At 36.2% G+C, this 22,243-nt stretch overlaps 1 protein-coding gene across 1 annotated transcript; it reads right to left on the bottom strand.

The window, feature by feature from the left end:
• Positions 1–15,611: 15,611 nt before the first annotated feature.
• On the bottom strand, positions 15,612–17,355 carry LOC145642641 (protein FAR-RED IMPAIRED RESPONSE 1-like). Its single transcript, XM_081693829.1, has 5 exons — positions 17,207–17,355; positions 16,767–17,006; positions 15,953–16,646; positions 15,836–15,868; positions 15,612–15,740 (listed from the first exon to the last, which is right to left on the bottom strand). Exons 1-5 carry the CDS (start codon positions 17,353–17,355, stop codon positions 15,612–15,614), a joined length of 1,245 nt encoding a protein of 414 aa, XP_081549955.1.
• Between the last annotated feature and the right edge of the window lie 4,888 nt (positions 17,356–22,243).

Raw genomic sequence — 22,243 nt, 5'->3', positions numbered from 1 at the left:
GATTACAAGTACCAATTCCCTTTAAACATGCAATAAAGGTGATCAAGCAATAACAAATAAAATAAGCATCAAGCAACATAATAATAATCATAATAATCATTAATAATAATATTAATCATAAATAATCATGACAAACATAAATCATAATTAAAATAATAATATTTTTAATCATGTTAAAGCATAATAAAAATAGCAAGATCTTAGGCATGATACTAACAAGATTAATAATAAACCCTAGCATGTTACTAAGCAATAAAAATAATATCTTTAGCCCTAACATGATACTAACAATCATAAATATTAGGAAGAGAATAAAAGGCATCATAGCAATCATATTTAATATTAAAGTTACCCTAGACATGATACTAGAAATCATAATAAAAATATAAACATGATGTCTACATCATAAATCAATAAAAACCAATTAAAGTACTTACTTTGATGCTTCGTACCTCTTTCTAATAACAAAATACACACGTTAGTAACTTCAAGGAAAACAATAATCAAAACAATTAAATTAAATAATTGAAAGAGAGATTTGGGACCAAACCCTCAGAAATTAAAACCTTTCACGTCTAGGGCGAAGGCTTCGAATATGGCTAGGTGTTTCTAGATCTAATGAATGCGGAATTTTGTATTAAAAAGTAAGAAAGAATATTTATTCTATGGAATGAATGATGTTGATGATTGATTTGATTGTAGATGAATGAAAGAGATGAATGATTATTGATAATTGGTGAATGAAAACGGAGTTTTTGATACGATATTTATGGAGAAAATCATCCAAGAAATATAATTTAACAAAACAGAGTCTGAAGATCGCAAAAACACCTTGGCGCTAGCGCTGGCTAGTTGGCGCCAGGACCAGTGGCTAGCGCCAGGCGCCAATGGCTAGCGCCTGGCGCCAATCCTGGTTCCAGGCGCCAAGGCCTGGGGTTGGACGCCAAACTAACTTTAAACGCGTTTTCAAAAATATGATAAATTTCCCGTACTGGAAGATAAAATAATATAATTCCATCGAAAATGCTATTTAATCTGATTAAAACTCTGAAGAGTCCTAATTGAATTAAGAATGCTAAGACCTTCTAGAATGTTCTAGAAGACTAAAACCATTCCTAATTACATTAGGAATGATAAATTATATTAGGCCCTCCCCTAGATCATAGGGCCGTACTTAAAGCTCAAACCGGGCCCAATTTAGTAAATTGGCCATAACTTCCTCAATATTCATCGGAATTGGGCTTATAATATATCGTTGGAAAGGTCTTTGCAAGCCCCATCTAAATACACCACTATTGGACCCATATCATGGACCAACCAAACTGGATTGTCTCTTTTCTTAAAATAAAGTTTTCAAAAACAGGGAGAAAAGAAAAGAAATAAAACTTTCCGCAACACTAGACCTTTCCACACTTTTGTTTCGTTTGATTATGATTCGACGTGAAAGGCGCTCAACACCGGGTTTGGTTTTGAGGAGACACAAATGGGTCTCTTGAAACAATCCTTAGTTGTTTGTGACAACTCTCCATAATCCAGGGAACGCCACCTTGCTGTTTCGATGTTCACTCGTCTCTGAACAAAGAGCTTCTTTTTGATATGACTCTAATTTCCGTTGTGATAGTCTTCGAAAAGATCACTGCTTCTTAATGTTTGCTATGCCAGTACGTCGGTACTTTGCTGCTTGTGAACCAGTATGTCGGTGCTTTTGCTGTGATGACAATCCTCTTGGGAATAGTTGCCAACACAACTCTTGTATGATGTATGACAATCCGATTTAGGGAAAGTTGTCAATGCTTCGTAACAATCCATCCTTGGAAATGTTGTCACGATGAAGCGACAATCCGTATCTCGGAAAATTTGCCAAAATCCAATTTTTGGGAAAAGTTGCCAATGCTTCGTAACAATCTTTCATAAGAACTTTGCTACGATCGACAATCCACATCTTGGAATATAACTCTTGAAAGAAATCCACCTTGGAAATTTGCCAACGCTATGCGGCAATCCTTTTGGGAAAATATTGCCACTATTGACAATCCGCGTCTTGGAACATTTGCAAAAAAGAGTCGATCGACAATCCACTTCGGGAAAATTTGCCACTTGCTGAAGACAATCCGCGTTGAGGAACTTTTTCCGAAATTTATGATAAGTAGAGACCTACGACAATCCGCGTTGAGGAACTTTTTCCGAAATTTATGATAAGTAGAGACCTACGACAATCCTTTGGGAAACTTTGCCATTGGGAACTGGGTGTATGACAATCCAATCTCGGAAAACTTGCCAGCGATCTATGAATGTATGACAATCCAAACTTGGAAAAACTTGCCAACAAAGAAGGAGCACGACAATCCACGCTTGGAAACCTTGCCAGAGATGACAATCCAATCTTGGAAAAATTGTCGTTTGAAGAAGATGCACGACAATCCATTTTTGGAAATATTGTCAGTTGGGGATGACAATCCAATTTTTGGAAAACTTTGTCGTTTTAATAAGAATGCGCGACAATCCCTATTTGGAAATATTGTCGTTTAAGTGCTTGCTTTTGAACTGACTGTAATGAGCCAGTGTTTTAGGCGCTTAAGCTAAGTTAGACGATCTTTCGTCAGGTCAATCACTTACTACGATTGTAATCGAGCCGACTACTAATCATGTCAAATTGCTTATAGGGGCTAACTGGGGTACCAAGGAACCCGAAATTGCTGCATGAGGTCGAAATCACCTTTCTGGGAGGCTTCGAGCTCTGTCGTTGCTGAGATATCTCTGGCGCCAAGAATTGATTCTGTCGCCGAACGCTGTGATAGGGTCTTCCCTGTTCTGCTGCACCTGTATTTATTTTTGACTATAGAACTTTGCCAATTTCTTTAATTATCTTAGGGTTGACCTAAGGCTTAATGTTATCTTAGGGTTGACCTAAGGTTTAATGTTGCTTGACTCATCGACTTGACACGACTTAAGGTATAAACTTGACTCGATATGATTGACTGACTCGAGGTTGACTCGACTCGAAGTAAAATGACACGTGTGACTCGTGACCCGTGTGTGCATAATGCTGATTGTGCGACTCGAAAATGCAAAAAGCAAAAATTTCCGTCATTTTTACGGAGGGTACCGACTTTCTCCCGAAAAAGAAATACGTGAAAAAGAAAATCAAAAGTTTGAAGATGCATGTTGAATGAGCTTAGTCAAATGTTGTTTGATACTATCTCTCAAGGTTCAAGGATTAATTCATCCTAGGCTATCTCAACTGTTGACTCCATGATGAAAGTATTTGGGTAACTTAGGCACGGAGGCTAAGCACTTGTACTTCGTGATGCAATGACAATTATGAGTAATTTTGACGAAGCATGCTTCAGCGTTAAGATTTCATGACAAAGGGTTCCTAAGGAAATATGTATGCGTGATGTGTGTGATAGTGACATTAAAGTTAGGCCGCAAGAGTTAAGTGTGTGAAAAAATATAATTTGTTAAAAGAGTCAAATGGTGGTGACTCTTAGGCTAGGTAAGCTAATGATGTAGGGATCAAGCCCCCAAGTCTAGCTCTAAATGAATAGGGATGAGCACAGGGGATACCTTGATATTATCATGGTGTAAGTGTGTGAATGTGAATATGAATGCATTTTTATTACGGCCGCACCTCGATGTGAGGTTGCCTACGTATCCGTTAGGAATCAGGCCGAACGTATCCCCAAATTCCTTTCCCACAGTACTTGGTCGAGGAGAGAAGGGAGATTAATCAAGGACAATCTCTTTATTCAAGTCTCGCTTTTTGATAAACCGATTCGTCAAAAGAGGAAGGCTAAGAAGATAATGGCAACTCAAGAAGAAGTCAATGAGCTTAGGAACCAATTGGTTACCATGAGTGAAACACTGAAGCTCCTCACACTTAAGGTCGATGATCCCGTGAAGCAACAACAGATGGATTTCATGCAAGAAAGTCTAAGCAAGCTATCTAGTGACTATAAATTTCAGGGCATGAGTTCGCAAGGGGTCTCGCTGGACAAGGAACTTCTTCCGCATAAGTTCAACGCCACTGACATCCCTAAATTCAAGGCAACAGATAACCCTTACTTCCATCTAAGAGCTTTTGAAACTATAATGAGCATTAAGGGTATCGATAAGAAGGTTTTCCCCTCTCTGTTCCCACTATCTCTTGAAACCGTTTGCCAACAATGGTTCTTCTCCCTTGACAAGGAGAAAACCTCTACCTGGGAATCGATAGTGAACGCTTTCGTTGATAGGTACAAGTGCAATATCCAAGTTGAAACCGACCATAGACAACTTGAGATGCTAAGACAAAAAGAGAATGAAGGCTTTACTTCTTTCTTTAATAAATGGAGGGAAACTTCCGCCAAGATGATTGAGGTTCCCACCGAAAAGGAGTCCGTGAGGATGTTTATCAAGAATCTCCAAGAAAAGTATTCAAAGCACTTAAAATATCAACACAACTTGAATACTTTCAAGGCCGTTTATGACATCGGAATTGAAATCGAAGACAACCTCGCAAAGCAAAAAGCTACTAACAATAATAACCACGGTGGCTGGAAAGGAAAGAAGAACGACAATCCTTCTTTTTCCAAAAACGCCCACTCTAGTAATAATGTTAGTACCCTTGACCATAATGGTGTCTTAGCCATAGATAATCAAGGATCTAAAAGGAAACCCAGGCGAGAGTTCACACCCATTGGAATGACTTACGATGCTGCTTTCGATCGTCTCTATGATCGAGGATTAATCAAACCTATTGGCCCTACCGAGGATCCAACACCAGAAAATTGATCTTCGAGATGGAATCCAAACTCCTATTGCAAGTACCATCGAGTAAGTGGTCATACTACTGATGAATGCTACAGGTTTCGAAATCTCATTCAAGACCTCATAGAAACAAATAAGATCCCATTGCCTCTAGCTAGCGAGAAGACTGGATGATGTCGGAGCAAACAACACAAGACAAGAGGCGAGCTTCAACGAAAAGATTTCATGACCTCTTTTTCTATTTCTTTTTCATTTTTTCCTTTCCCCAATAAGTCTAGCATAGGCACCTTTTCTTTTCCTTTAGATTATGTTTGTAATTTTTCTTTTCTTTTCCCTTTTTAATAAAATGAGAATTTATTTCCTTGCATATGATCATTTCATTACATTGCATTTAAAAAAAAAAAAAAAAAACCATGTCAAATTAAGCACAAGGTATACTAATGATTTGAGGCACCCCTTGTAGTCACAACAGTAAAGCAGCAAATCGGTTACTTTCAGAGACGTATGCTCGACGGTGCAAGATACGCGTTTCTTAACTCTTTTATCTGTTTAACTAACGCTAGTTTTGCAGGTATCGACGTTACAAGATTGATTTAGGATCGCAGAACGTTCTGAATCATTCTCCGTCCCTATCGATACTTTGGCTTTCGTTTTCGAAACTTGCGTTTCTCCAAACTCAGTCAAAGTGGGGGCTTCTGTAGACACCCATTTGTGTCTCCCCAAAACCAAACCCAGTGATAAGTGCCTTTCACGTCGAATCATAATCGAATGAAACAAAAGTGTGGAAAGGTCTAGTGTTACGGAAAGTTTTATTTCTTTTCTTTTCTCCCTGTTTTTGAAAACTTTATTTTAAGAAAAAAGCCAATCCAGTTTGGTTGGTCAATGATATGGGTCCAATAGTGGTGTAGTTGGATGGGGCTTGCAAAGACCTTTCCAACGATATATTATAAGCCCAATTCCGATGAATATTGAGGAAGTTATGGCCAATTTACTAAACTGGGCCCGGTTTGAGCTTTAAGTACGGCCCTATGATCTAGGGGAGGGCCTAATATAATTTATCATTCCTAATGTAATTAGGAATGGTTTTAGTCTTCTAGAACATTCTAGAAGGTCTTAGCATTCTTAATTCAATTAGGACTCTTAGAGTTTTAATTAGATTAAATAGCATTTTCGATGGAATTATATTATTTTATCTTCCAGTACGGGAAATTTATCATATTTTTGAAAACGCGTTTAAAGTCAGTTTGGCGTCCAACCCCAGGCCTTGGCGCCTGGAACCAGGATTGGCGCCAGGCGCTAGCCACTGGTCCTGGCGCCAACTAGCCAGGGCTGGCGCCAAGGTGTTTTTGCGATCTTCAGACTCTGTTTTGTTAAATTATATATCTTGGATGAATTTCTCTATAAATATCATATCAAAAACTCCATTTTCATTCACCAATTATCAATAATCATTCATCTCTTTCATTCATCTACAATCAAATCAATCATCAACATCATTCATTCTTTAGAATAAATATTCTTTCTTGCTTTTTAATACAAAATTCCGCATTCATTAGATCTAGAAACACCTAGCCATATTCGAAGTTGCCTTCGCCCTAGACGTGAAAGTTTTTAGAATGAGTGGAGTCGCCAAAAACTGTAGGGAATAATTTCAAGCCTTTAAAAATCCCACTAGCTTGAACCCCACTGTGATCATACACTAAAGTACGGTGGCGTCCAAAAGGAAAGAAGATAGAGGAAAAGAGTCGCCAACAAGTTTTTTAGGAACTTGTAAACCGTTCACGAGGTGAAGGTTACACCCCTTAACGATCCAATAGATCGTCAACTCCATAAGGTCATGAACCAAATAAGGGTCCGGGGATGAAGGTACAAATCCAACCTAAAAGAGATTGAACCTGCCCTAATAATAGGCCTCTACTTTATTCTGCTCGTATTCATGTGCGCTTTCTGATTAACATGCAATCAATAGGTTAACCCTAAACCTGTTTAATCTATGTTGGTTGAATATAATGCACATATAAACTATTATTAGCGATCACTTGAATTATAATCTCAATTAACCCTAACAAGATTATTAATTATCTTATTAAGCGTGATTACAAGTACCAATTCCCTTTAAACATGCAATAAAAGGTGTGATCAAGCAATAACAATAAATAAGCACCAAGCAACATAATAATAATCATTAATAATAATATTAATCATAAATAATCATGACAAACATAAATCATAATTAAAATAATAATCATAATAATAATATTTATAATCATGTTAAAGCATAATAAAAATAGCAAGATCCTAGGCATGATACTAACAAGATTAATAACAAACCCTAGCATGTCACTAAGCAATAAAAATCAAATCTTTAGCCCTAACATGATACTAACAATCATAAATATTGGGAAGAGAATAAAAGGCATCATAGCAATCATATTTAATATTAAAGTTACCCTAGACATGAAACTAGGAATCATAATAAAAATATAAACATGATGTCTACATCATAAATCAATAAAAACCAATTAAAGTACTTACTTTGATGCTTCGTACCTCTTTCTAATAACAAAATACACACGTTAGTAACTTCAAGGAAAACAATAATCAAAACAATTAAATTAAACAATTGAAAGAGAGATTTGGGACCAAACCCTCAGAAATTAAAACCTTTCACGTCTAGGGCGAAGGCAACTTCGAATATGGCTAGGTGTTTCTAGATCTAATGAATGCGGAATTTTGTATTAAAAAGCAAGAAAGAATATTTATTCTAAAGAATGAATGATGTTGATGATTGATTTGATTGTAGATGAATGAAAGAGATGAATGATTATTGATAATTGGTGAATGAAAACAGAGTTTTTGATACGATATTTATAGAGAAAATCATCCAAGAAATATAATTTAACAAAACAGAGTCTGAAGATCGCAAAAACACCTTGGCGCCAGCCCTGGCTAGTTGGCGCCAGGCGCCAATGGCTCCAATTCCGATGAATATTGAGGAAGTTATGGCCAATTTACTAAACTGGGCCCGGTTTGAGCTTTAAGTACGGCCCTATGATCTAGGGGAGGGCCTAATATAATTTATCATTCCTAATGTAATTAGGAATGGTTTTAGTCTTCTAGAACATTCTAGAAGGTCTTAGCATTCTTAATTCAATTGGGACTCTTCAGAGTTTTAATCAGATCAAATAGCATTTTCGATGGAATTATATTATTTTATCTTCCAGTACGGGAAATTTATCATATTTTCGAACGCGTTTAAAGTCAGTTTGGCGTCCAACCCCAGGCCTTGGCACCTGGAACCAGGATTGGCGCGAGGCGCTAGCCATTGGCGCCTGGCGCTAGCCACTGGTCCTGGCGCCATCTAGCCAGGGCTGGCGCCAAGGTGTTTTTGCGATCTTCAGACTCTGTTTTGTTAAATTTTCTTTCTTGGATGATTTTCTCTATAAATATCGTATCAAAAACTCCGTTTTCATTCACCAATTATCAATAATCATTCATCTCTTTCATTCATCTACAATCAAATCAATCATCAACATCATTCATTCTTTAGAATAAATATTCTTTCTTACTTTTTAATACAAAATTTCGCATTCATTAGATCTAGGAACACCTAGCCATATTCGAAGTTGCCTTCGCCCTAGACGTGAAAGGTTTTTAATTTCTGAGAGTTTGGTCCCAAATCTCTCTTTCAATTATTTAATTTAATTGTTTTGATTATTTTTTTCCTTGAAGTTACTAACGTGTGTATTTTGTTATTAGAAAGAGGTACGAAGCATCAAAGTAAGTACTTTAATTGGTTTTTATTGATTTATGATGTAGACATCAAGTTTATATTTTTATTATGATTCCTAGTATCATGTCTAGGGTAACTTTAATATTAAATATGATTGCTATGATGCCTTTTATTCTCTTCCTAATATTTATGATTGTTAGTATCATGTTAGGGTTAAAGGTTTGATTTTTATTGCTTAGTGACATGCTAGGGTTTGTTATTAATCTTGTTAGTATCATGCCTAGGATCTTGCTATGCTTTAACATGATTACGATGATTATGACTATGATTGATATTATTGTTATTAATGATGTTGATTATTTATTATGTTGCTTGATTTATTTTATTTGTTATTGCTTGATCACACCCTTTATTGCATGTTAAAGGGAATTGGTACTTGCAATCACGCTTAATAAGATAATTAATAATCTTGTTAGGTTAACTTTGATTATAATTCAAGTGATCGCCAATAATAGATTTGTTTGTGCATTAATATTCAACCAACATAGATTAAACAGGTTTAGGGTTAACCTATTGATTGTATGTTAATCAGAAAGCGCACATGAATACGATCAGAATAAAGTAGAGGCCTATTATTAGGGCAGGTTCAATCTCTTTTAGGTTGGATTTGTACCTTCATCCCCGGACCCTTATTTGGTTCATGACCTTATGGAGTTGACGGTCTCTTGGATCGTTAAGGGGTGTAAACTTCACCTCGTGAACGGTTTACAAGTTCCTAAAAAACTTGTTGGCGACTCTTTTGCTCTATCTTCTTCCCTTTTGGACGCCACCGTACTTTAGTGTATGATCACAGTGGGTTCAAGCTAGTGGGATTTTTAAAGGCTTGAATTATTCCCTACAGGTATATTAGGTTATATTTAGGGTTATAAGTGTATATTAGGGTTATAAGGGTATATAGGGGGTTATATGAGTATATTAGGTTATTTAAGGGTATATTAGGGCCTCTTGTCATTGACTGAAATCAGTTGAACTGAACTAAACTGAAATGAACTGAACTGAACTAAACTAAGCTGAATTTAACTGAACTGAACTGAAATGAATATATTAGAAGAGAAGGAAATTAGGAGCTGAACATAATTGAATTAAACTGAAATAAATATGTTATAAGTGAAGGAAATTAGGAGCTGAATTGAACTGCACTAAACGGATCTGAACTAAACTGAATTTCAACGTAAGAGAATAGGCCCTTAGTGTATATTAGGATTATAAGGGTATAGTAGGGTTATATAAGGGTATATTATGGAAATGAGTGCTCTAATTTTAGAGAGAAATTAGTGCTCTAAGAGAGAATAAGAGAGAAATTAGAGGAGAGTGAAATTAGCAGGAAATGAATGCTCTGATTTTAGAGGAAATGAGTGCTCTGAATAGTCAAGGAGAGAGAAAATGTTTTGTAAGGAGAGAGAATAAGTAAGGAGAGTCAATTCCTTTGTTAATAGGTTCTAACGTCGTCAGATTGTCATCCATGGAAAAAGTCAGAACTGCCCTTAACTTTGCAGATGACAGTACTAGAAGGCCCCTTCATAAACGGGGATTGTGTTATCAACCTGATAGACTTGAATTTGCTCGTATATTAGGGTACAGTAGAGTTATATAGGGGTTTATTAGGGTTATGTAGGGGTATATAAGGTTTATATAAGGATATATTAAGGTATAGTAGGGTTGTATAAGGGTATATTAGGGTTATATAAGTGTATATAAGGGTTATATAAGGGTATATTATTAAGGTAATAGTATGGATATATAAGGGAATAAGTGTCAAATAGGGTATGTTAGGGTATAAGGGTATAGTAGGAATTATAAGGATATTTAAGGGAATCCGAGGGTTTGTTAGTGTATTGTTCGGTATATGGAGGGTTATAAGCATATATTAAGGTTATAACCGGATGTTATAACCGGATATTAGTTGTTATCAGACCATAAGAAACTAATATAATTTGACTGCTAAACCCAGTATAATATGATCAAACAAAATGTGCTCAGACTATATGAACCGCTTACTCTTAAATTTAAGCAATAATTTATAAATTTAGTCGTTAGATTAGTAATATATTATCAGATGGTTATAAGGCTTGAATATTCGAATTTCTTCTTTGTTGGATTGTTATTACTCGAAAATTACGATAGTCTTAAATTGAAGTTGTAAAGTTCCAACATAAATAAAGGAAAATAAAAACTCAAAATAAAAATTAAATATACAGTTCTAAAAAAACTTAAATCTTGAGTCGCCCAGAACATGTAGCTCGAGAATGGTGACTTATTACATTTACATGATACTAGCTACTGCATCTCCTTCACGGAGCTTGTGACAGAAATGATGGTACTCCCTGCAAATTTAAAGCACAAAACCTGGATTAGATTACAAAAGAACATATACGTATATATAATTAACTTTAAAACTATTAATGTTTAATAAATACTCCCTCCGTTCCACAATGATGTTCCTGTTTTGAAATTTTTGTGAAAATTAAGGAAGATGGAGATTATGAGAATATCATTAATTGTGGATAAAGATTTTGTCCAGCTGTTTAAGTACCCCATGTTCCTGTTTGTTTTGGAAACTCTCTGGGATTTCCTAGTTAAGTAAAACCATTTTTCAGAATTAATAAATGTTGAAGTAATTAATGAGTCAGACTAAAATGAGGATATATTAGGCATTTTAATTTTTCTGTAAGGGTAGACATGGAAAAAAAATATTATCCTAAAAAGGAAAGTTTCCAAAACAAGAACATCATTTTGAAACACCCAAAATGGAAAACAGGAACATCATTGTGGAACGGAGGGAGTAATTATTAAGACAACCTGAATGAAAACATTAACCATTGCAGCTCGAACAAATGTTGGCCTTTGTTGAATTTCAACAACATCTGGGTTCCACATCAGAGCACATCCCCCATCGAAAGAGGATACTGGGGTGGCATAGAGATGGTATCTCCCCTGGAGATGGTTAATCATGGTAGCAACATTCTCGCCGGAGTGCCTGATCTCGAGGAGCAGTATGATCGAGGAATTATGAATTTGAGACAGAAGGGCAAAGTTTGACAAGAATGAAGGTCGGGTAATCCCCTTAATATTCCACACAGCTATTCGAGTATTAGGATTGAGTGGGTTCAACCCAGGAACAAAGAGAGGGCATCCTATAGGGTCTACCATAACAGTGTGATAAGGTGAACCTGACGATGGAGCCGAAATCCAATTACAAAATACCCTCAAACCAAGAGCACTGTTGTGCATTGGGGCTTCGACTATCTACAGGGCATCTGTATACGTAGCCATACAGAGGTATAGCCTATCAAACTGCAATTGAAAGATTGGTGCTGCGAAATCAAGCACGTGGACTGGATCGAGCAAGTGGAGTAGGTGGAAGGGTACGCCATGGTGGTTCTTAAGGTACCATTCCAGTTGTCGTTTCATACTCTTTGGCATTGCATGGCAGTTACCTATGTTAGGCAGGTGCGCCGGTACAGGTGCTCCTTCGACGTTTGGTAACCGCATTTTCAACCTACGGTGGGTGTATGAGGACATATGAGGGTTCAGGATGTAATTTGATAGCACTTCTTTTGAAACATAAGGACTGTGTGGTGAATTTGCAGCAGGACACAAGTAAATTGTATTGTTGAAATCAATTTCAGGTTGTAACCCACCAGGTGGTTTGAAAAAACAAATTACAGGGTTCCGAAGGCGTGCATAAGCAATTGAAGCCATTGAAACAAGCAAAGCTCTGTTTATTTTAGGTTTGGTAGGGAATCAAGTAGCCATATGACCTTAACAGTAAATTCATATAGTAAAACTAAAATAAATAAGATACTAAATTTTATTTATTTATTTATGTTTTTAAAAAAAAAAAAATTTAAAAATTGAAAGATATTATCATTCAAATGCTAATTAGTTGCCACATTCAAATGCTACTTGGGACATTCAAATGCTAATTAGTGATTAACATTGTATGAGTAACAAGTAAATACATTGTGACAATATGATTAAAGAATAGAATTGTTAAAATCCATTTGGGAGTAATAGAATAAAACCAAGGACATAAATACAAATTAACGACGATAAGCATTCCATAAGTTCTTATTCATTTGTTAAGTTATAAAATTAAAATATTATGATAAAACTATTACATTCACCTATATTACTAATAATATTTCAAAACCATAAATAAATAATTAATTTAACACACTGAAATTAATGTTTGATTAACAAAGAAGGACATAAATAAACAAGGACCATTACTAATGTTCTAATGTGCTTTGGGTGCCTAATGGTCTTTTACAAAACTGTGGTCTTCCACCACTATCATGCAATAACTTGTAGAGTTTGGTCATACCCCTAGGAAAGAGAGCTTGAAACAAGAGTACTGTAAAAAAAAAAAAAGGAGTAGTGCATCAAAAACTGGATTAAAGCAGCTTTGACAATGACAATTCACTATAAAGTAGGGGTGTAGGGGCTTGGTCTATTTTTAATATAGCATTAAAATAATAATTAATAGGACTACGAATCATATTTAGAAGGTAATATCTTTTACTTTGCTTCGTCTACTGCATAAGAATACACCAAATTAGTACAAAAGAGTATTGCCTTTTCAAGTGTACAGTAAAAAGGTGACATAAAGGCATTAAGCAGCCCATCAATTATAAATCACAACATATCTTCGAAATACAATTTCGACCTTACAACCGGTACGCAAAGATTTATACAATACGCAGTGTATCTTTTGAAACATTTCCATAAGAGGGCTCGAAACATAAGCATGGTCCTTATCAACACATTGAGTCGAATGATATTGAGTGGTCCATCATAATGTCATTTACGCGAAAAACATTTAATTTTGAATTACAATTGTATTTCATCTTATACGAACATTTTCAAGTTGCTAAAAAAGCCGCGAGTAAGCAAGCAAGGAATATAAGTTATTAAATTAATAAACATGTGTACCTTAGTTAATCAAACCATTATTTTATTTTTTTAAAAAAAAACATATTTTTAGAAGACTATGATCACCAATAACATAATTTTAGAACACTATTATCACCAGTAATTAACTTGTAAAACAAAATCATAGTGCAGCTTTGCAACAAAATTGTTAATTTTAAAAAATATTTTGATAATAATAAGGTTGTGTATCTCCCACTATATAAACATGTGCTTTGAGATACCATACACACACCACAAACCAAATCCAAAACCCTAGCAAAACATGTCATCTTCATCCAAAGTTGTCATCTCTCACCCAAATATGAGCGAAAACTTGAGTGATGGTTCATCACCCACCAAGATCAAGAGGAAGGATAAGAAACAAGCCCCACCTGATGGAACTATGAATCGTAGTCAACCTTTATGTCCAACTGGAGACAAGGGAAAAGACATTATGAATCCTTCTTCTTCCGATCAGGACCCTCATGTAAAGAGATGGTCAAAAAGAAGATCAAGAAGCAGATCTGTGCGTAAGAGCACCCTCCTTGCTGCCACACTTAACCAAAACACCTTTGCTATGCTTCATCAGCTGCACCCCTACTATAGGAAGGACGAGCCTGCACCCTGTGTGAAGAGGAAACTCCTTGAAATAATGAGGGCTGGACTCGGGGTGAGTCAGGACAACTCATCCAGCTCATCAGGTGGGGGAAAAAAGAACGATGGTAAGGATGAGCCTGATGATGAAGCTGAATTTTGTATCCTTGTAAGGAGCCAAACCCTTGGTGACGTTGGTGTGATGTACACCATCACGAGCAGCCAAACTTTCGAGCATATCTACGATGATTATGCTGCCAAACTAGACCTCTACAAGACGAAATTTTTATTGGCTGATAATCGTACTAGAAAGGCCATTGCACCTACTGATACGGCTAGAGAGGTTGGTATAACTAATGGTCAGATCGTGCTTGCTATCGGCAAGGTATAAATTATGAACATTTTATGAATTAATGATTCTTCTTTGCCTAATAAATTTTGTGTTCAAAATTTTAATACATGTTCACTGCAGGATCTAGAGTATAATATGAATGCTGCATTACGAAAGTTTTATCTATGTGACGTTAGTGGATCATCTAAGAAGTTGACAGTCCATGCTGAGTTGACCATGAAGGTGCTGAAGCTGTATTACGTGGCCGCTGAGATCTATAGATGTCATGTTAGCCAACTTGTCCTGATGCACAAGAACAGGGTCCTCGTACAAAATCACACAATCCACAGTGCTGGCATCAGGAGCTTGAAGCGCGTGTACTGCCTTCCCTGGAAGAAGTGATATGTGTGTCCTGGCTAAATTACATATTTGGCTAAGCTAGGTTTAAGTAAATTTAATAACGATTATGGGGTTATGTTGCCCTATTCTATTAGTTTTAATGGTTATTAGTGGTTGTTTATCTTAAGTTTATGATTAGGATACTAATGTATTTTGGGCTCATTTTGTTCAGTTTGATTGGGCTCATTTTGTTCATTTTGTTTGGGCTCTTTTTGTTTATCTTTATTTCAAGAATTGGAGTGTATCCTGTTGATGAGTCTATGAAGATGATTATTAGTTGTGTTGATTATTTGTTGATGAATCCTAGTGAGAGTTCTCTAAAAATTTTAACAATATTATTATGTAATGTAATAATCCATCATTAAATAAAAAACAACTCAAAGTCATAATCCTTTAACAACTTTAAAACAACCCTAAAGTTTTGGGCCAATGAACAGGTGCGTTATATTTAGCCCATAAAATCAGTCCAATAAGATTATTAATAAACCGAATTAGAATCTTGGGACACTATACAAGACTAGTATTCATGGACAATCATAAAATACTTTGGGCTAACAATATCTTCAGTCATAAGGATTTGTTTAAATACAGCCCATGAGTTACACAATGTAATTGATCCATCGAAAAGTTAGATTAAATATTGGCCTATGACATCATAGTTATAAATGGGCCAATTTCAGAATATTGATGGCCCATTTATGACATACATAGAAGTGTCATTCATTCAAGATTGAATCCTAATATTTGGGCCATTACACACAGTGCCCAATTATTATTACATTAGTTCTACTCCAAGACATGGCAGGTCGTCCAGGCATGTCTGGGCACCCCTCAAAACGCATCGGACAAACCACTAGTGCAATCAATACTGTTAGTGTCAAACACCACGTCTTCATCATCTGAGAGGCATACACTGTCTCCACCTACATTAGGTTGTGTAAGGTGGATGTTATCATCATCCTGTAAATGTAATGTAATGCAAAATGCCAGGATGTTAGAACACATACTGTTAGTGTCAAACAATATGCTCATATCAAATATACCATCAGATATACCTGCAACTGGGCGTACTCCAAACCTTGTTTGGCCTGACAAAATGCACAAAACCATAAGGAGCTTGTGGCTTATCATCCTCAAATATTAAGACAGATGGGTGATCATGTAAGGCATACCTTTGATTTTCGTGGCTTAACTTGCTTGTAAGCAGTCTCTAAATAGGCTTTGTTGCGAGAACCCTTTGGTATACCACGACGGCGTTTTTTACACGTAGGGTCAAGAACGTTGGGAACGGTGGACGGCGAAGGAAGGGATTGTCCATTAACAGTATGGCTGTTAGAACCAATGTCTGACTGTGGATCCTCAACCATGGGGTAATCACTCGAAGCAATTAGTTCCATATATTTTAGGCTCCGATCCTTCACTTCAATGTGGAGAGTAGACAGGGAGTCTATCACTAGCTGTACGGTTTCATCATCTACAGCAGAAGCATCCTCACACACCCCCTCAAATGCATTCATCATCATGTTGAATTTTTTAACCTCAGGTGTCTGCGTGGGGTCATGGTACGCGACCTTTACCCTTGTGTGCTTCCTCACGATATCTTTGCGCCACCTGTCTAACACGTACTTTGTAGGTATTTCGAAGACCATGTTCTGATCCAACACACGAATACAATGCTTGCAAATAATACCATGTGTTTCAAATTTTCTGCATTCACAAGTGACCTCTTTCAAAACATGGTTATACATAATCGCATAATTGCGCCTACGGTCCGTAATGACTTCTTCACTTTCCCCTTCCGGTACTATCCAAACCCTGTCTTTGATCACATATCGAACCTTTGTCTCATCAATAACATGTTCTCCCCTGTCATAGCATTACATCAATCGGGATAGTTCTCTTTGAATCTCCTGGAACTTAACATCAGTGTAAATCTTTTGGAAAAATGCTTCATGTCGGAAACCACTAACAAGTCGCTGAATGTACTTTGTTGCCTTTGCATCTGCTTCATTCTCATCCTGGACCCTCTTTGTCATTGCCTTGGTGTATCGCATAGGAAATTCGCAAAGTTTCGTCTTCCGATTAACAAACCCATCAAAGAAACTGTTAATGCTCTCCACACGTTGTGTTGTCTTCATCCCGACCCAAAAGTATTCGCGCATGAAGGCCGGGATCCACATGTGTCTCTCTTCATATAGACCAACCAACCATTCATTATCCTCAAGACTGAATTTTTTCATGCATTCACACCACCTTCTATCAAATTCTTCTACAGTGAAGCTCTCTTATATTATTGCCTTCAAGGGACTCTTGAAATCTTTGTACCTAAACATAGACACCCATATCCATACCCACTGTTAAATTCATCACATAACATAGAACAATATTCATCATGAAGCAATATGACATCATATAACATAACTTACCCCTTGCATTTGCCAAGCTTTTCTGAAAATTTCTTAACAATGTACCATATGCACCACCTGTGCCTGGCAGTTGGCATCGTTTGAGCCAGTGCATTGCGCATTGAAGCAGATTGATCTGTCAAAATAGCTACGGGGGCTCTATTTTCCATGCAAGCCAACCACTGCTGGAAAACTCATTTGTACGTCTCAGTGGTTTCTCGGGACACTAAGGCACAACCCAAAAGGATGGACTGCCCGTGATGGTTGACGCCCACAAAGTTTACAAACGGGAGTTCATATTGGTTAGTAAGGTATGTAGCATCAAAACAAACTACATCCCCGAAATACTCATATGCTGCCCGACTTCTCACATCTACGCATAAAACATCCTTCAAGCGACCAAATTCATCTAACCGATGAGTGTGATAAAAGTTTTGATTATCCTCTTGTATCCACTCAAAATACGTCATCATGGCATTAGCATCTCCTCCCTCAAATTTCAGCCTCCTTGCTTTATACACCTCATGTTGCATGTCCTTAAAGCTGGGCAACTCCTCCTCCTCTTTCTCATGCGACAACCCTTTGCGAATTTTGGACACATACACCCCCTCTTCATAAAAATTAAGCAACACCTTCTTCACATTAGCAGTGTAATTCTTCATCCTATACTCTTTGACTAACTTGGACATGCTGGGGTTAACATCATGTGTGTGCACATTAATCACCTTCCTTACCTCCCAGTCCCCTTCTGCATTCACCCCAGCATATATAGTAGCACCACATTCGCATTTCTTTGATTTTCTCTTCCCTCGACTAAGTTTATCTGCCCCAATAACTCCATTAACCTTAGCACCACAGCCAGCAACATCCATTGATTTAGCCCTCTTTTTGGCCTCTCTCTTAGCCCTCATGTTAGGTGCACCCCAACACTCATACTTCCACGTTGTGGTCAAACGCTCATTGGTTACTTTCGATTTGGTTGCTTGCACCCTTGAAACACCAAAACCCTCCTGCTCACCATACTGTTTGTAATACTTCTCTACATCCTACCATGACTTAAACACCATCCCCACTTTCGAAGATTCAACCAAAGGAGCAGAACATACCCTGTTAGTTGAGACTACAGTCTTAATTGGAGAACGATATTCAATTACATTACTGCATTGCCCATCACGGATTGGTGACATTGGAGGAACGCACATATCTAATGACATATCATCAACAGAGTCAGGACAGTACAAATCATCGCCAATTTCACCTTCCCCAACTCCATCCCCAGTACCATTGTTATAACAATCATCCCCAAATTCACCTTCTCCAACTCCATCACCAATTCCATTGTCGTAAAGATAATCCCCAAATTCACCTCCTCCGACTCCATCCCCAGAAACATTGTCATGAAAATCAACCATCCTGATTTAATTAATAATCAATACCCCCAAATCATAATATTAAGAGTTGCATACTACAAAATAATACAAGGTACCTGTTAACAACGCAAACAACAATCATAACTCTAAATAAACGAGTCTATACAAACCACATTAAATAAAAAAAAAAAGCGTCTTAACCCTACACACAGGTTCAAGTAAACACATTCATGCTTCAATTTTGAAAACAATTAAGCACCTGAATATTTGGTTTCCAATAATAACAATTCAAATTTAAGCTCCAAATTACAATCCGACGCAGCCAAAGTACAAACCAATAGATTCGAAATGATCCAATTACAAAAAAAATTGCATAACACAGTCCAGAATTAGTACGAATCAATAAGCATGGAGAACGTACCTTATAAGCCCTAAAACAAATCCAATTTCTCCTCAACAGCTCCAATAATGCCTGCTATGTGCTTCGACGAGTTCCAAATCGCATGCTCATATATATATATATATATATATATATATATATATATATATATATATATATATATATATATATATATATATATATATATATATATGTATACATATATGTATATATATGTATACATATATATATATATATATATATATATATATATATATGTATATATATGTATGTATATATATACATATACATACATATATATACATATATATATATATATATATACATACATATATATACATATATATACATATATGTATATATATACATACATATATATACATATATATATATATATATATATTGGGATGTTTATGTATACTATTTAATCTCAAACTGCAGTGTCTGTCTTATTTTCTCTTTCTTCTGCAAAAGTAACTTCCATGTGTTGACGAAGCTGTTCTAATTGTTAACAAAGGCGTTAACTATCCGTTACTAAGGTCGCTTCGCTGCCAGCTTGGACTGGGACCCCTAATGCATTATTTAATTTCCTTTCGCAGAAAACTAGGCAAAATAATTACGAGAATGCCATTTGATAAACGTTTGTTGTTTATCAATTTGAGAAACCTGGGCGGCCTCGCACCAAAAACCATCGTACTGACTTGTGGGAAAAGCACCCATCCATAATTCCTTTGGGAGTGAAATTTCAATATGATGTACATAATCTTCTAATTCCTTGTGGATTTTCTAAGGGCTCCATTGGCTACAAGGTCTTACTGCTTATTGCTCATATACTTCGTATATTTTACTCGTATTTTTTTATCCTTTTGAAGACACTTATTATTGCTTATCTGATGTATAAAATAAATAACTTCCATTGAATGAATAAAACAAATTGAAATCAAATATTGGTAAGTAGATAGATCCCCATAGTATTTAAAGCATTAATGATATACATATATACAGTAGGCCAGTTGGCTAAAGGCTACAAATACCATTGTTGTATGTGATCCTTACATAGAAGTATACAACTCTAATTTGTCATGTTTTATTGGCTAGAATAATGGACCCAAGTTCCATTATATTCAATTTATTTTTGACTTTTAATTTTCTCCAATATTCTGATGATGTGTCAAATTTCTAATGATTTGTATACAATTCAAGCTGTTTTGAAAAAGAAAAAAAAGTATTGGTAAGCAAATCCCAATGATAATGCATTAATGCAACAAATATAGTAACATGATGTTGCTCCCATAACGCATAAAAATATTTGATTCCGGTTATGTTAAATTGTGACTCGAAATCTAGTAGGGCTGACTTTGAATGCTTATATCTCTCAAACTACAACTGATTTTGAGATGATTCAAGTTGGAGGTGATATCTTGGTTAACGAGCTTTTCAACGATAGGTCATATGCCCAATCTCGATAAGAAACAAGAAAGTTATGACCGTTTTAGAAAAACCTGACGAAGCTGGAAATTTGCAACGAGGCTGCGAGCTATAGCTCTATGCGAGTGAGCTATAGCTCGGCCCTTTGAGGACTTGCGGCAGGTATGAGCTAGCTGCCGAGCTATAGCTCGGTAGTTAGGTTATTCTAGAATAATTTATGGAATATTTCCTAAAATTATATCTTTTCTATGACGGCTATTTGAGTATACTTGGGGAACAATCTTAGGGTTTTATTAGGGTTTCCTTGTGTTATAAAGGACCCTTTAGTTGATCATTTAGATTATACCTTTTGAGCCATTAGATTTAGGACTCCTTGTATTATTCTCTTGTTTCTTTCTCTATTATAGTGAAGAAGCTCTCGAATCCCCCACCCGTGGATATAGGTCTATTTTGACCGAACCACGTAAATCCTTGTGTTCTTTGTTTATCTTCTTTATTGTTTTTCTCGTTCTTAATTTCATTGACTTGTTCCGCATTAATCAAACACAATTACACCATTATTTCCTAACAAGTGGTATCTAGAGCCAAGGTTTTAATTAAGGTCTTAAGGTTTAGGTGTTTATAGATTAGTTTGATTAAATTATGCCAATGAAATTTGATATTGAGAAATTCGATAGGCATGTGAATTTTGGCCTATGGCAATTGAAGATGAAAGCCATCTTGGTTCAAAGTGGCTATCACAAGGCTCTTGAAGGTGTATCCAAAAAGCCTTCGGGCATGACGGTGGATACGTGGGAGGAGATCGATTTTAAGGCTCTTTCGGCAATTCAATTATGTCTCTCTGATGATGTTTTGAGAGAGGTTGCCAAGGAGACGACTTCTGAGGGTTTGTGGTTAAAGTTGGAGTCACTTTATATCACAAAGAGCGTGACCAACCGTCTACTACTCAAATCTAGACTTCATGATCTTCGTCTAGAAGAAGGTAAACTGCTTAAGTCTTATTTAGATGAATTTTTCTCTATTATTATGGATTTGCAAAACATCGATGTTGAGATCGATGATGAGGATATGGCTATTAGGTTGTTGTGTTCTTTACCGCCTACGTATAAGCATTTTCGAGATACTTTATTGTATGGTAGAGATGATTTGAGTTTGGAGGATGTTAAGGATGCCTTAACCCATAGAGATTTAATTGACAGTAAGTTGGTTAATAAATCTAATAATCCTGCTCAAAACAATGCTTTAGTTGCTCATGGTGGTAATAAGAATTTTGGTAAAGGAAAAGTTTGTAACTATTGTCATGTGAAGGGTCATATCAAAGCCGAGTGTTGGAAATTTAAGAAGAAGAATGTGGAGAAGTCCAATGAGGACAAATTCGTAAATATTGCCAATACCGACGATGATGATGATTATGCACTTTAGGGTTACGAGCTTTGGGGTTGCGGTTTCTACGATCTCTTCATGATAAGTTCCCCTTTGAGATCTCTTGGTAAAACGAGAAACCGTGTGGATTTTTGGTATGGAGTCAATGATAGATTGCTTTTGATTTTTGTTTGTAATATAGTAGCAATCTTGGTTATGCATTAGATTTTGTTCTAGTTATGCTATTTCTTATCTCAATTTTGGTACTTTTGTGATTTACTAAGTACAATTGCAATTTAGAAATTCTTGATGTAATTTTTATTTTTCTAGGATTGCTTAAGTTTTTTTTTGGTTTGATTTTTTGAGATGAAGAAGTGTTTGAAGAGAGTTTGGTCAATTTTGATAAACATGCTTGGCGTCGGGACATTATACTCTCAATCTAGGCCATGTGATGGTTTGGTGTATGGAATTTTGTGTTCGGAGACGCACCGGTTCACA

Source organism: Chenopodium album, chromosome 8 (assembly GCF_948465745.1).
Source record: "Chenopodium album chromosome 8, dcCheAlbu1.1, whole genome shotgun sequence".
Taxonomy (NCBI): domain Eukaryota; kingdom Viridiplantae; phylum Streptophyta; class Magnoliopsida; order Caryophyllales; family Amaranthaceae; genus Chenopodium; species Chenopodium album.
The sequence above is the reverse complement of the archived record's forward strand: the minus strand, read 5'-3'. Positions and strand labels throughout refer to the sequence as shown.

What these genes read in the sequence shown, in the direction of transcription:
- LOC145642641 (XM_081693829.1), bottom strand. Translation starts at nt 17,355, where the DNA reads ATGGAAAATAGAGCCCCCGTAGCTATTTTGACAGATCAATCTGCTTCA. An exon ending in AAGCTTGGCAAATGCAAGGG is followed by an intron (nt 17,007 to 17,206) that starts GTAAGTTATGTT and finishes GAAAAAATTCAG; the next exon opens with TCTTGAGGATAATGAATGGT. An exon ending in TTAAGCCACGAAAATCAAAG is followed by an intron (nt 15,869 to 15,952) that starts GTATGCCTTACA and finishes GCATTTTGTCAG; the next exon opens with GCCAAACAAGGTTTGGAGTA.